Raw genomic sequence first — 16,405 nt, 5'->3', positions numbered from 1 at the left:
ACCATTTTCTAATATTCGTGTATAACTTTAAATATTTTTTATTAAATATTATTTATATTTGTTCTGTATATATTTACTTTTAGTCTTGTCAACTTATATATTTATTTTAAATAATTATCTTACTCGTTTGTGTATTTTATCGATCGACGACGGTTAAATGTGCGCTACCTTATAACCTTAAAGTTCTTTAAACCGTCAATAATGTTTAAAAAATGGTGAATTATGGAGTGTCTTCTCCACAATTCACCATTTTATGTCGATAGTATTAAAGAATTATTACATTTTCCTCACTTCAGAGCCTCCATTTAGGAAGGTATTAAAAAGGAAAGTGTAATTGTAGTCAGGGCAGTTATCCTAAATAAAGGAAGGAAGCGACTCGGAAAGGTTTCCAAACTTACTCTGTTAATTCCTAAATTAAGAAAAATGTAATCGTATTTAGGAAGCTCAATATTCATAAATTTTGCTCAGCATCTGATTCTTTTCATTGATTAATAATAATTGCACTAGCAGTAAGTGTAAGAACGAGGTCAACTTTTTAATGTTTGATAAAGTGCCAATCTGATAAGACTTGTACGTGCATCAACAACCGGGGCTATTGTATTTTTACTATGTTATGTTATGAGTTATTTTTTTTTATTGAATATTAATCATAAAATGAATGAATTAAAGAAATATAAATATTACGAAATATACATTTGAACTTTGAACTGAAATCAACGATTTGAGTAGCAGTGCTTGCAATTCTGCTAATGAATAGATATTATTTAGTCATGAAGTTAAAGATTAGAGGGTTCATGACCTATATATTTGGCATTTTTTTTTCTCTTTGCACTCTTCATTACTACGAGGGTCTTCTTTAAATATAAAGGTTATGTTTAATAAGAAATAGCCTAACGACTATTTTTAGTAAGAATAATGCCTCATTTATTTAAATATATGTAAGCTAGGGTATATATAGTTAAGATTGATACTCCGACACACACGTTATGCGTATGTTAATCTCACAAGAGGATGTTCTTTGTGGCTGAAATCACTCAGGAGGATTCCATATATTATTCGGACGTACATTGTACCAATTATTTTTCTAAATAAACATGTTTTATTATTTTAATATAGGACGCGATAATTGCATCTGAAATAGCAAAAGACGACCTTTGAATTCTGAGAACCAGTTTTACGAAAATAATCTAAATTGCAGTCACGATTCTGTATCCAGGAAACATCTAAAGCTAAAATGTTGCGTATTTGCCTATATTCATCTCTTTTTCTCTCATCGGGGAATATTTTTATGGGGAATAATATTAACTTTCCTTTTTTTTATATGTTGGTGAATTGGACCTTTCCGACCCGATTGGATCACCAACTGACAGACATTAGCGTTGTAAGAAGTATGAAGCATTATTTTGATCAATCTTGGGAACTAAGAAGTATGTCTCCCCCTTTCTGACTAGTTATCTTAATCCTTCAAACAGTAATACGACAAAGTTAAGTATTGATGTTTGCCAGTAGAATATCTTGCAAAGACTCCTTCTTAATAAATGAACATATTATAAGCAATTCTATTAACAGTGTGTATGTAAACTTGACAAACCGGCTTAAAAGTAAATTTTCATCAGCTATTCTTGGAACGAATAATATAAAAATGAAATATCTTAATAATTATTGTGTCTTAATAATTATTAATGCATTTAAATAGTGTATAAGCGATATGGCTCAGTGGTTAGAAGGCGTGAATCTTAACCTATGATCGTGGATTCAAACCCGGGCAAGCACCACTGAATTTTCATGTGCTTAATTTGTGTTTATAATTCATCTCGTGCTTAACGGTGAAGGAAAACATTGTGAGGAAACCTGCATGTGTCTAATTTCATTGAAATTCTGCCACATGTGTATTCTACCAACCCGCATTGGAGCAGCGTGGTGGAATAAGCTCCAAACCTTCTCCTCAAAAGGGAGAGGAGGCCTTAGCCCAGCAGTGGGCTGTTTCTAATAAACCTAAAATTATGATTTATTACGTGGTCATCCGTTACATGAAAGGTCAAGGTCATTGCCGAACGATGGGGTTTTATAGATTAAATGAAGTCATCATTTAATCTATAAACCGCCATCGTTCGGCAATGGATATCGTAAGGAAGTTCGCGACTGTAATTATTTTGCTATTCACATATAAATTTACCTCTAATATTCTCATAAACTTCTCAAAAACAGACTTTAAATCAACTATTAGTTCTTGCCATATTCGATCACATATTAACATAATAATTACGAAATAACAGACATCAAGATCGTATTAAGGCAATATAAGACATATTCATGAGACAATTGCTTTTTTTATCCTAAAGTATGTGTAAGTTTCTTTTCAAGAATATATTATATAAGTGCAGCTTAAAACTTAATATTTTTTTCTTATTTACTTATTTTAGTAGGAACATATATTGATATTATCAAATATACCAAACAGTTTTGTAATACTAGCAAATTTTTTGGCTTGACCAGCGTGAAGTTCAGTTTTGGTTTTGTTTGGTCAAATATTAAAATGAGACAATTAGTTCCAAATCGCAGACAGACACTTCAATTTTATTTATCGGCCTTTACATGATTTTTTTTCTTTTATTTCAGGTATACGCTCGTAATCTATCAGAAAAGGCGAGAGAGCTGGAGTACGAGAAGGAGTTGAGTGATTCGTTGCTCTACCAAATGTTACCGGCGAGCGTTGCCAAGCAATTGAAACAAACTCAACAGGTAATCACATATTCATTAAATTGTCTAATTTTCAATTTGATGTGTCTTGACTTCACTCGCGCGGGCAGATAATATTAGTGATTTTCTTAATAGGTTAGATGAGCAAATAGGCTACTTGATAGTGAGTCACCACCGCCATACCAATTAATACTGAATATTAATTAGTTATTTTAGATCATATACATATTTATAGAGTAGGAAGGTGGACGAGCATACCTGGTGGTACCTGGAGGGCCACCTGATGGTAAGTGGTCACCAACGCCCATAGACATTGGTATTGTAAGAAATGTTAACCATAGCTTACATCACCAATGCGCCACCAACCTTGGGAACTAAGATGTTATGTCCCTTGTGCCTGTACTCACACTGGCTCTACCACCAGTAAGCTATTCTTCATATCTTTTCTTTTACTTGGTGGTAGGGCGTCTATGGCCTGTGATTACCACTTACTATCAAGAATTAGAAAAACGAGTAACCATACTATTTCATATTACTATAACCTATTCTGATTTTACTTTCATACATTGTTTTTGAGAAATTTTTGTTATGTTTGACGAAGCACAAGTCTGCGAAGTCGATGTTACGTCACTGTTTTGCCTTTGCGACGGGAACAATGCTCTTTCCGGTACATTGAACCTTTCATACATAACTCCGTTAATAAACCGGAATTAGTAATAATTACTATAATTGCTATGAATACATATAGTTAATATAAAAAAAGTAACAAATTTTTAAATTAACAAAGAAATTAGAGTTCAATCGTAACAATTGAGACTCAATAATTGCATAATTGCTTTTGATTTTTACAAAACAGTAAAGTATCAAAATTGTCAAGTCAACGTACTCTTAATTTAATTTAATTTTATAAAGTGTAAGTCATCGATCTTAAGTTGTGAAAACTTTGAAAGATTTCCTTTGTCCAATAATGGTTTAAATTTCTTAGAAGAAATAAGACTTAATAGGAAACAAATAAGTCTCTTAACTTTATACAAAATAATTTAATACAACAATATATTGTTTGTATATATTGTTGCGGCCATTGTTCAAAGTTAAAATGAATTTATCATCATTGGGATTACCCAATGATGATAAATTCATTTTAACTTTTTAATTGATTCGATAGTAATATGTATATTAGTCATTACATTTTATTTTAACATTTAAATGTCTGTCCTGGGTAGGAATCGAACCCACAACCTTCGGCGCCAACCATGCCAACTGGCCCGTCTTTTAATTATCACACAAGGTTTCCCAAGGTTGGTGGCGCATTGACTATGTAAGCGATGGTTAATATTTCTCACAATGCTAATGTCTATAGGCGTTGGTGGCTACTTAAGATCTATATACCATATATGGTGGCCCATATGCTCGTCCGACTTCCTACCCTATAAAAAAAGTATAAATTATATTGTATAAAATAATTTAGAAAGATAAATTGGTATTTTATAGGTACCGGCGGAGTTCTTTGCATCTGTGACAGTATATTTTAGTGACATCGTTGGGTTTACCGCCATCGCGGCCGTTTCTACGCCATACCAGGTAAAATATTTTAAAATACTTCTATCATATGGAAATTTAGTTCGAAATACCTTCGCTTAAAAACATTTTTTTTAATAATATCTTTACATACAGGCCCTAACATATTGGAATTATCCCCATTTGTATGTGGATTTGACCCTGTATGGTTAGCACGAATTCCATTTTCCCTACATTTTTTCCTAATTATTGTGTTATGATTTTTGAATAGAAAACATAAAAGCTTCGAAATCAATATATAAAAATTAATTGGTTAAAAACTATTACCTAAATAATAATTTATATAAATTTAGCTGCACCGCCCACATAGACTTCTTTATATCTCTCGCATTAGTCCTCGGCCTTTCTACATTATATGTTTGTGGGGTACGCGGTAACCTTCTTTTTTCTCGCTGTAAAAATGTGTTTACGCGTCCACTCCGTCTACTGGGATGCACCAAGGGGCCGCATGCTACCATGACGGCCCGACGGTTGGCCAACCTATGCGGGCCTTAAATATCTATGGGGTTCCCGGGGTACAGGGAAACCCGTGCTTAATTTACCTATGTTTATATTTTTTTTGTGCTCGGTGATGAATATAAACATTATGTGGAAGCCTGCATGTGTCTTATTAATTTATTTTTTATTTGTCCACCAAAGCGCATTAGAACAGCGGGGTGGAATAAGTTCCTCAAAGGGAGAGGAGGCCTTAGCCCGGCAGTGAGACATTAACAGGCTGTTACTTTACTATATATATTTTAATAATCTTTTTAACATACTTTTTAAAATACAGCTGGCCATACCATCCACGGCTGGGCAACGATGCCCTCTTTGTCAAGGTAAAGGGTTATAAAACGACCATTAAGCTTCACAGTGGTGTGGCTTCGTTACCGAGCACACGATTAATTACTAATTAAACACACAATAACTTTAAGTGACATGATTTTTAACGTGTCATTACACAAACAAATTCTTGATATTCTATCGCGTATTAGTTCGGCTATTGGTATTATTATGATTAAATTTCTCACTGTGTCCTATATTATTTTCATATAGACGAAGAACATTATGAATACATTTTTTTCAGACAAATTATAAGACGACCGTCAATAACTTATATATCATAGAATCTTGTCATTGAACTCGATAGGACGTTAGAGCTCATCGCCAAATGGGGTTCTGATAATCTTGTTGAGTTTAATGTCAAGAAAACACAGGTATGCGCTCTCACAGCGAAAAAGTCACCATTTTCCCCTCTTTCTTCCCTTTGTGGCACACCGCTGGTGATACAAAGCAAAATCGCCATGCTGGGGATGGACGTTTGCTGCGACCTTAGTCCAAGGGATTGCATCGAGGCTGTTATAAAAACAGCTTCAAGGAAACTCGGAGTTCTGAACAAGGTGCGGCGTTTTTTCACGCTACAACAACTGTGCCTGTTATACAAAACACAGGTACGGTCATTCGTTGAATATTGCTCGAACCTTTGGGATGGCTCCATTAAGTACCTACTGGAGGCCTTGGACCGGTTGCAGCGATGTGCAGTCCGCATTATTGGCGATGTAAAGGTCACAAACACCCTCGAGCCAATTGCGTCGAGAGACAGCAGCGCTGAGCGCTGTCTATCGACTGTATCACGGCGAGTGCTCTGAGGAATTATTCTCTCTAATTCCTGCTTCCCCCTTCCATCATAAGTCTACGCGTGCTGGCTCTCGATGTCACCGCCTAACTGTGACATCAATTCCATCGCGCACAAAGAAATTTGGCAACTCATTTCTTTGTCGCACTTCCAAAAAATGGAATTCCTTACCAACTCACGTGTTCCCCTCCTCTTACAACCCGGGTTCCTTCAAACGAGGCGTGAAGAGGCATCTTGCGGGCTGGCAAGGCGGGGACGGCTAGTACAGAACATTCTTCCCGACTGTACTGGCCGTCGTCGCGTTTGGACTCTACTACCACTTACCATCAGGTGGAGTAGAGTCATTTGTCATCCCGGCGCATATAAAAAAAATCATCTATATATTATATGGTCGTGTCCAATAATCATGCGTCATATATAGGTGCATATCGCAATCTATCGGCAATATTTGTCAAATATTGATCTTTATGTTTTAGTTTATCATTAAAATGACTATATGTTTATGTTTTAAATGTCTAAAACATTCGAAATTTATATTCCAATATACATTTATATACATATTGCTATTGAAAAATATAAGACCGTTATTTTTAAAACTAAAATTATTAATGTTTAATTATTAGTACTTTTTTACTGTTTCAAACGTTTGAAGATTTGATATTTAATTACAAACATAATTTATTTGTTGTTTGTTTGTAAACAAAACAGATAACATTGCTTTGGTGTAATACTTAATAGTAACTTCGATTAAATTATTCAAAACAAAAACATTTATTGGAAAAAACAATATCAATAAACAACTAATTATAGTTATTATGCTAATTAAAATACGAGCTGCTGATGTAACCACAAGATTCGCTAGATTAAAATTAAAATGTAATATATTTTGATGTATACTATTGATGATTCACTTTACTAGGAGGTAGGGCATTGAACTAACTTGTGCAATATTGTTGTTGTTGTTTGTATTTGGATAAAATCTGTGTGTGGAAGTCAGTTGATTTTTTAAGTGGCCTTATTTTACCATTTTTTGTGTAAATATAGGTTGATAAGCAGTTTTGTTGCTGAACAAATATTAGAAGCTCTTTCGACAAAAAGCCTTGTTCCGTTACATTACATTACGAGAAATTGAAAGATAAAGACGATTGTCGTACATGTCTACAGCTATCCAAAGATTACTAACTATTAACTAACTCCTAACAATTCAGTAGATCAGTAGCTTGAAGTGATGGCTCAAACTCAGACAACTGATTCATTATTAGATTTAATTTGATTTAAGAGAGTCTAAGTAACTCACTGTACATACAGACTCATCAGATTCTGACGTAACGGTAACTTTGGGATCACTTCGAGAGTCACCCTTTCAAACAAAAAAATATATTTGGTCCATTATTAGCGAAGAAATCGTTAAATTACATATAGCTGCAAAGAACCTCTTCCTTTTTACCGTCAGTTAAAAAACGTTATATGTCCCATACCAAATCTACTAGTATGTCTATGACAAATTTAATTAGAAATCCGAATGAATAGAATGTCTTCTGAACGTGGTTGAAAATACATCCAATCAAAACATTCATTTCGTTCCTTAATGCCCGGCAACGTACTTGCAAGCTATTGCAGATATCCATAGCTTATTTACTTACCATCAGATGAGCCTTTTGCCCATTTGCCCGCTCTTACATAAAAAAAAAGTTTTTTAATAGCATGTATAAATAGCTGTGTGTCATGTTTTTTTCTTTATTTTTTTAAGGTGATTAGCTTCTTGAACTCCGTGTACAAGTTGTTTGATGAAAGAATTGAATGCTATGACGTCTACAAGATTGAAACTATTGGTGACTCGTACATGGTGGCTTCGGGATTGCCTGTGAGAAATGGTTCGTTCACACGTATTTTATTTCTGGTGATGAAAATCTATGGTAAATTGATTTAGATAACATTATTGTTACCGATTTCTATAAACTGGGTACAAGGAACAGTTTATTAGAAGTTATTGTCTTACACACACTACATTACAAATTGTTTTTGTCTGCAAAGTCATTCAAGAATTTGTTTTAATATTTTCTGCTACTAAAACTAATATAAACTTATTCTTAATTCTACATTGATTAGCGTACCTGTTGCCTGTTGTTATACCTGCGTATACGTCTCCGTTCGACTAGTTCTAAGGTATTATCTGGCATTCAGTGCTGTCGCTTATATGTTGCAGTTGATGATAAGAATAGAGTCTATTATTAGTTTTTTGGTTCGGTCCCACAACCACTCGGGCAAAGTCTGCATTCGCCCATTCTACCCAGTTCCGATTTGCAGCAGCGTAAAACTTTGAGTTGTCCTGAACTTCAATTCTCCTCTGCTTTTGGTGACTTCAAGCCGCTTTTAACTTTAATTACTACGCTACGCTAAAGTCAACAGGTGCAGGCGTTACTGACTTGAAAAAACTGTCAGCACAAATTCAAGCAGGATTTAGGAAGGATAACAATGCCTATCTTTGCAAAATATGTGACGAAATCGATGCTCATGCAAATAGACATGAGTCTAGAGATCTCTATCATAAAATTCGATCCATCACAAAGACACTTCCTTCCAAGACCTGGGCTACTGAAGATAGCGATGGTAGAGTAGTCAATGAGCTATTCCACAAAACTGACGTTTGGAAGAGATACTGCCAGTCCTTGTTTCTGGACAACCAGTCAAAAAACTTTCCTGATACAGAGCCCGGAAATGAAAGCCAAGAGCCAGACATTCTTTGATCGGAAGTAAAAGTCGCCATTATGCATCTAAAGAAGAGGAAAGCCACAGGAAGAGATGCAATACCGATCGAAACGATAAGAGCCTTAGGCGCCATAGGTGTCAATATCTTCCACAACATATGCAACAAGATATGGCTTTCAGGAACATGGCCAACAGAATGATCTCACACTGTTTTCATTCCTTTGTACAAGAAAGGTTCAACTAAGAAGTGTAGCAACTACCGCCTTATAGCTGTCATATCTTATCCTAGTAAAATCCTGCTACACATACTCAATGAACGACTGAAGAACTTTCTATCTAAGGAAATTGCACCAGAACAAGCCGGTTTTGTAAAAGGAACACGTGAGCAGATCCTCATTGTTCGCAAGATAATAGAGAAGGCACCAGAGTTTAACAAGCCTACTTATATTTGCTCTGTTGACTTCTCAAAAGCATTTGACTCAACAAAATGGCCCAAACTATGGAGGGTGTTGCTGGACATGGGTACACCGAAACACTCAGTCCATCTTCTTAGGCGTTTATCTGAACACTTTCATCCAATGGCGCTGGAGTCCGCCAAGGATGCATAATATCGCTCTTGTTCAATGCTTACACAGAACTGGTAATGCGCATTGCGCTTGAGAACTGGAGTGACGGTGTTGCAGTTGGTTGGCGCAAGATTATATCATATGGAAGAATTGCTTCTTAAAATGGAGCGCATATGTCAAGAATTCGGATTAAAGCTTAACCGCAGTAAGACGAAGATGATGAAAGTAGACCGGGCGAAAAGAAACTCGCCCAAGATCACTCAGATTGCTACTTTGAGGTCGTCTAATCCTATATATATCTGGGAGCTTTAATATCGAATAACGACGGATGCATAGTGACGTATCGCAATTACGAGAACTGCAATGGAGTGGCTGAAGAAAATATGGAGAAACAGAAACATTACCAAAGCAACCAGAATCCGGCTCGTACAAACGCTTGTTTTCCCCATATTTATATACGCTGAACTTGAACAATATGTAAAATGGTGTTCTTAAAAGATAATCTAGATTTAATTTAAATTTTGTTTATACATTGACTTTGTCATTTTTTAATCGAGATATCTTAATGCAAGCTGATTATATAAGAAATAGTAGGGGCTTCCACGCAAGTATTATGATATCAACTATTATACCGTTAACATTTTATAAGGAAGCTTTTGAATTCTGGCATCTATTGGACATATATGTCCAAATAATAATAATAATAATGTCCTCCAGACAGATTTCGGCTACGGTGGCCAATGTCTAGAGAGATTAGCCAACTGCGCAGGAGATATTATAGTGCACAAGTATGTGCGCAAATATAGCTCTAAATAATAGAATGATATCGTTGCAGGTAACAAGCATGCGACAGAAATTGCTAGTATGGCACTAGAATTACTGGAAGCTACGTCAATGTGCCGATTGCCGCACCGCCCCGATCAGGTACTTAGGTAATATTCGTCTCTGTGTCTACGCTTAGTGCCAAGCTTATACATGTCATTTTAAATACAAAACAACAACATATTATGTAATGATTTCCAATGTACATACATATCGTAAAAAAGATGGGCTCAATTATTTCTAATGTAAACTTGACAATAGTGAATATAGTAACTTCCTGTAAAAGTCCCATTTCTGGCTTCTGTTCTCTCGAGCGAGAGAAGGTTTGGAGCTACATTAATCACGCTGCTCCATTGTGGTTCGGTGGATAAACATGTAGCAGAATTTCATTCGATACATGACACATTATCCTTATTATGTTTTACTCACTTAATGGTAAGTGGTCACCATCTCCCATAGCCATTAGCGCCGTAAGAAATATTAACCATTGCTTACATCACCAATGCGCCGCCAGCCTTGAAAACTGAGGTGTTATGACCCGTGTGAGTCACTCACACTTCCAACCAGAACACAATAATACTAAATATTGCTGCTTACGGTAGAATATGTGATGAGTGGGGTGGTACCTACCCAAAAGGGCTCGCACTAAGCCCTACCACCAAGTAAACTTTTATTGTAAAATGCATGCGCTATATCGATGTTAGATTCGCTTTAAATTGCACCAATCATATAATCAGACATTTTATATCAAAACATAAAATCTTATTCTATTTTTTATCTTAGACACTCTGTATGCGAAGTGGTATCCATACCGGTCCATGCGTTGCTGGCATCGTTGGGACGAAGATGCCGCGCTACTGCCTTTTCGGGGACACCATCAATACTGCCAGCAGGATGGAGAGCACGGGAGAACGTTATATTATATATATATTATTACCAACTCATTAACATCCCAACTATTCTATTTTTTTTAACATTTAATATTTCCAAGAATATAAATAAATTATTCTCAAATAAAGTATATTTAAAACAACGCATACTAATTATATGTATTATCTTCTTCAGCAATGAGGATTCAAATATCAGAAGACGTAAAGCGAGCTCTAGACAAGACCGGACTCTTCATTACGGTGCCACGAGGAGTAGTTGATGTTAAGGTATGGTTCCAAGGACCTTATCTACATTAATGTTCTTAATTGTTCCATAAAAAAGTCACTTTATATTATTAGGAAAACGGCTTACTGCAACATGCTAGATCTCTTTCTTATTCAAATTCAGGCACTATTACTATACTACTAAATAAGATGCTAAATTAGTATGATTCTATAAGATACTAAAAGGTTAAGAACTTATATTGATATTTTAAAAATTAAGCCAGGTCATTATTTATGTGTTCACAATTGACTAAATTTATATGTTATGAATTACAAATTATATTATTACAATTAATTAAACTGTAACAGCCTGTGAATGTCCCACTGCTGGGCTAAAGGCCTCCTCTCCTCTTTTTGAGGAGAAGGTTTGGAGCTTATTCCACCACGCTGCTCCAATGCGGGTTGGTAGAATTCACATGTGGCAGAATTTCAGTGAAATTAGACACATGCAGGTTTCCTCACGATGTTTTCCTTCACCGTAAAGCACGAGATGAATTATAATCACAAATTAAGCACATGAAAATTCAGTGGTGCTTGCCCGGGTTTGAACCCACGATCATCGGTTAAGATTCACGCGTTCTTACCACAGGGCCATCTCGGCTATAAATATTAATTAAAATAATATCCAATATTAATTAAAATAATATCGCAGTATTACTAGGCGTGATTACATACATGGATTAACATAAAAAATAACACAGGTTTAATATATTTATTAATAAATAGTCGACGTAATATTTATAGAATTAATTGACAAATATCATGCGTGCGCTTATGATTACCCTGTAAAGCCTTAGCATTGTTAAAATATTCGTATTTCAATTCCTCAAAATCACCAGTCTAATTTAATATATTTTAATTTTAGGGTTATAACTTTAAAAGTTAAATTTGTTTTTAAAAGTAATTTTGTGAGCATCGGTTTATCCGTGAAAGCGTTGTAGACACTTTCGCATATAAAGTAATTAGTAAAGACAGCATAAATAAGAATAATGTAACAGCATCACTGCTGAAAAATTATAAATAAATATGTAATTAATCAAATTATGAATCCAGGGGAAAGGCGAAATGACGACTTATTGGTTAGAAGGTCGGAACGGACCATCGCCAGTGAGGCCAACAGCCTCCCTGAACTGCACACCCAGTTTCCTCTCCAGGATTCACTCCAAGGGCCGAAATTCTCCAAGATACCAGCCCGATATGAAAAATCACTAAATTGCTTACTTTTTAAAAGGACACATTAAATTCAATGGACAAAATGTTTTGTTTGATTTCACTTTTATTAGGTGATATTGGATTCTCTCCCTTGAAAATCTCCCTTAATAGCGAGATCGGTAGTTCTAACTCTCCTGTGCCTCAGAATGTACGTAAAGCCTCGGTTTGTATAAATGGTTGTTTTTAATGAAAAAACAGAGATATATGAAACGCGACTTTTATTGACTTTTTGAGCAAAAATCAGCCTTAAAGATGGAGTAATAAACATTGTAATTAGAAAACACATTGACAATAAAAACTGTACATTTACAATAAATTAACATAAATATAGTATTTACATGAATACAACTTATATATACAAGATAACGCGTATCTACATTTCTCAAAATAATTTTAATATATATACAAACAAAAGATAACTTCCATCAATATTAATAAATACAATCTTTAAAATGTGATGATGCTTTCATACGCGGACTTGGCCGCTCTTCTCAGGCACGACGCTTCAAGTCGTCTGGGGTTTTTTCGTTAGTTTAATTTTAAGTTTATGTAATCTGTAAATAAAGAAAGGAATATTTTAGTTTTTTTTTCGACGATGGCTCTAATACTAACAGTAGGTACCATCAGTGTTTGTGACGTAAAATAATCATTTAAATAGTATTAAAGAAATAAAAATTTTGTGTTGAACAAAATAGTAGCTAAATAAGAATCATATAAGCTTGCAAAATTAAACAAAAAAAAAACCATAAACTTAGTATTATTTTTTTATATACCTATTCAAATAAATGGATACATAATATATTTTCAACAAAAATAAACTTTACTCTGTAAGTAATATTTATACTTTTCGTTAATTGAAAAATAAATTTATTCTTAAATAAAAAAAATATTAGCACTAGGACTGACACGTAATACAGGTGGTATAAAAGGCTTAAATTAATTTTATTAAATTTAATTATTAAATTATTTTGCAACTTGGCGTTTAAAGAAAATAATATATCAAATAAAAAACTTACTGTTTCTCTTCGACGCAAAGTTCTAAAGCATATACGAAACCAGTAGCACATTTCTCCATTGTCGACAACAAATTACGTTTCGTTCTTACACCCGTTTCACCGCTCACTCTTGAATCTTTTTCGAACGGTAAGATAGAACGAACAGATTTTGAGTCGAACGAATGAATGGTTCGACATTCAACACATTTCCTCACCGCGGAGAGTGCAACGAACACAACACACAAGAGGATAACCGACTTCATACTGCGTGTTTTAATGTCGAGCGACTGATGAGTTTGCCGAAGTTTTCATACGTTTTATACGGAACTTTGACGGCTCCTAGTGACTCATATAGCCATAGTTAGTTTGGTTCAATCCAATCAATTTTATAATATATTGTACTAACGGCTGATTGTCTGTTATACCTAGCTCTCAAAATCCGATGGGACGGTAATCCGACACGACAGGAAGGAGTTCAGGCGCATGACCAATGGCTTTACGTGCTTTTCGAGGCACGGGAGTGTACACACTTCCAACTTCCAAGCCCCGGGGTGCTTCTGAGAATTTTCTCGAGACAGAAAAAACCAATAACTTTTTATTGGCCCAACCTGGGAATTGAACCGAGGACCTCCGGGTCAGCGGCCTACTAGACCTTTACTGGTGGTAGGGCTTTGTGCAAGCTCGTCTGGGTAGGTACCACCCACTCATCAGATATTCTACCGCAAAACAGCAATACTTGATATTGTTGTGTTCCGGTTTGAAGGGTGAGTGAGCCAGTGTAATTACAGGCACAAGGGACATAAAATCTTAGTTCCCAAGGTTGGTGGCGCATTGGATATGTATATATGTATAATATGTACCATATAACAATACTGAGTTGTGACGTTTAGCGGTAGATTAAGTGGTAAGTGGGTGGTTATATCCTATCGTAGACTTTCCGATAGATGTCCAGCTATTTTCAATTAATGATATGAGTGAGCCCGGATTCATTATAAATTTCGTAAATTATTAAATAAATATCACCAATCAATTATATTTTATCTGAATAATAACCTAAGTTTTTACCGGTGGTAGAGCATTGTGTAAGCTCACCTAGGTACCACCCACTCATCAGATATTCTACCGCAAAACAGCATTACTTGATATTGTTGTGTTCCGGTTTGAAGGGTGAGTGAGCCAGTGTAATTACACTTTACAATTATTTACTGGTGGTAGGGCTTTGTGCAAGCTCGTCTGGGTAGGTACCACACACTCATCAGATATTCTACCGCAAAACAGCAATACTTGATATTGTTGTGTTCCGGTTTGAAGGGTGAGTGAGCCAGTGTAATTACAGGCACAAGGGACATAAAATCTTAGTTCCCAAGGTTGGTGGCGCATTGGATATGTAAGCGATGGTTGACATTTCTTACAATGCCAATGTCTAAGAGCGTTGGTGACCACTTACCATCAGGTGGCCCATATGCTCGTCCGCCTTCCTATTGTATAAAAAAAAAAAAAATAAAATAAACACCAACTATCTAGCCACTAGACCAACGAGGCAGTCAAATTTTCCTATAATGATTCATTATTTTCGATTTGTTCATTTGCAGCGAATACATTCAATTTTGTAACTAAGTACCATATTATATAACAATATTTATGACGCATGTTAATTATCTTATTTAAAAAAACGGATACATTTAAGGTATATTTAAGTATATTAGTATGTATATACGTAGGTATGTTATGGACAAAAAATTTAGTGTATGAATAATTATGGATGGGAATTTATGATTTCCAAATAAATCTGGTATCACTTATTTGTTGCAGCGGCTATTAAAATATGACATTTGTCAGATTGTCGATACTAGTTCCGTTTTCGACCACCTTTTCGTACACAATATAAAATTATAGTCAAATTTATATTATGCATAGAAATTCAGCTTTTAAATAATATAATTTTCTTCAATAGCTGTATCCGCCTTATTCTTAGAAATATTTATGGAAACGGCTAAATCTGCACGATCTAATTTTGAAAATAATAGTCAATATTATAATAATATTATTTAATATAACTAGTCTGATTGATATTTATTACGAGACAGTATATGTACATAACAAATTAATATTTATGCTTATTACTATACAGCAACATTTCTCATTCGGCACTCCTTATAAAGTAAATAACAAAGTTATGTATATATTAGGTTTTTATAAATTAAATTAAATTATGGCAATTAAGTGACGTCATTTGTTATCGCTTTGCAAGTGAATTTGCGCGAAATGTCGCTTAGTAGAAATGTGCGTACGTGCAACGCTTTTGTCTTCCAAACAAAGAGTCGAGTCAAGTAGATTTCATCATCCCTTCTTCGTCCACTGCTGAACATAGGCTTTTCACGCACTCCACTGAGTTCGATATTCAGTTGTCGATTTTCATCCGCTCCGCACTAATTTTCGTATATCGCCACCCCACATAGCTAGAGGGCGTCCTACGCTATTATTGTTTATCTACACATTATTATTTTTTGTAAACTAGAAACAGGTGAATGTACTATTTAAATATTTTAAAACTTTAAAACGCTTTGCGACTTATTTGTCCTTGACAGTATTGTTTCCATGTTGGTTTGAAGGTCGAATGAGCCAGTGTCACTACAGATACAAGAAATATAACAACTTAGTTGCCAAGGTTGGTGGTGTATTGGCGATGCAAGAGATGGTATATTTCTTTTAGTACCAATGTATAGGGATGCTGGTGACCACTTACCATTAGAGTCTACCTACCTATATGAAATTAGCGTTTTGTCGTACTGACCATTTTGATCTGAAATATCTCCTCCTCTTTGGTTAAGAATTTCAAATTCAAATTTATAAATTCATTTAGCTGGTACATTTGTACAGAGTTTTGAAAACAGTCATTCATTTGTTTTTTCCTCATTATTTTTTTCTTTAGCGTCGCTTATTACCTCACAATGGAAAACATGAAATATCGGTATATTTACGAGTACGTGTTCACAGAAAGCACGGTACGTTTTTGGTTTCAACGTTTTCGTTCTGGAAATTTCGACCTTCAGA

At 35.0% G+C, this 16,405-nt stretch overlaps 1 protein-coding gene across 1 annotated transcript in view; it reads left to right on the top strand.

Annotated features, from left to right (window-relative positions):
* LOC126773598 (atrial natriuretic peptide receptor 2) overlaps positions 1-12,356 on the top strand; it is a 32,488-nt gene extending 20,132 nt beyond the window's left edge. Inside the window, exons 6-12 of the mRNA XM_050494574.1 lie at positions 2,620-2,742; positions 4,192-4,281; positions 7,644-7,767; positions 10,004-10,092; positions 10,774-10,903; positions 11,056-11,147; positions 12,198-12,356. Coding sequence (XP_050350531.1) covers positions 2,620-2,742; positions 4,192-4,281; positions 7,644-7,767; positions 10,004-10,092; positions 10,774-10,903; positions 11,056-11,147; positions 12,198-12,356 — 807 coding nt within the window. The remainder of the gene's footprint in view (positions 1-2,619; positions 2,743-4,191; positions 4,282-7,643; positions 7,768-10,003; positions 10,093-10,773; positions 10,904-11,055; positions 11,148-12,197) is intronic.
* Positions 12,357-16,405: the final 4,049 nt, after the last annotated feature.

Source organism: Nymphalis io, chromosome 15 (genome assembly GCF_905147045.1).
Source record: "Nymphalis io chromosome 15, ilAglIoxx1.1, whole genome shotgun sequence".
NCBI lineage: Eukaryota > Metazoa > Arthropoda > Insecta > Lepidoptera > Nymphalidae > Nymphalis > Nymphalis io.
The sequence above is the reverse complement of the archived record's forward strand: the minus strand, read 5'-3'. Positions and strand labels throughout refer to the sequence as shown.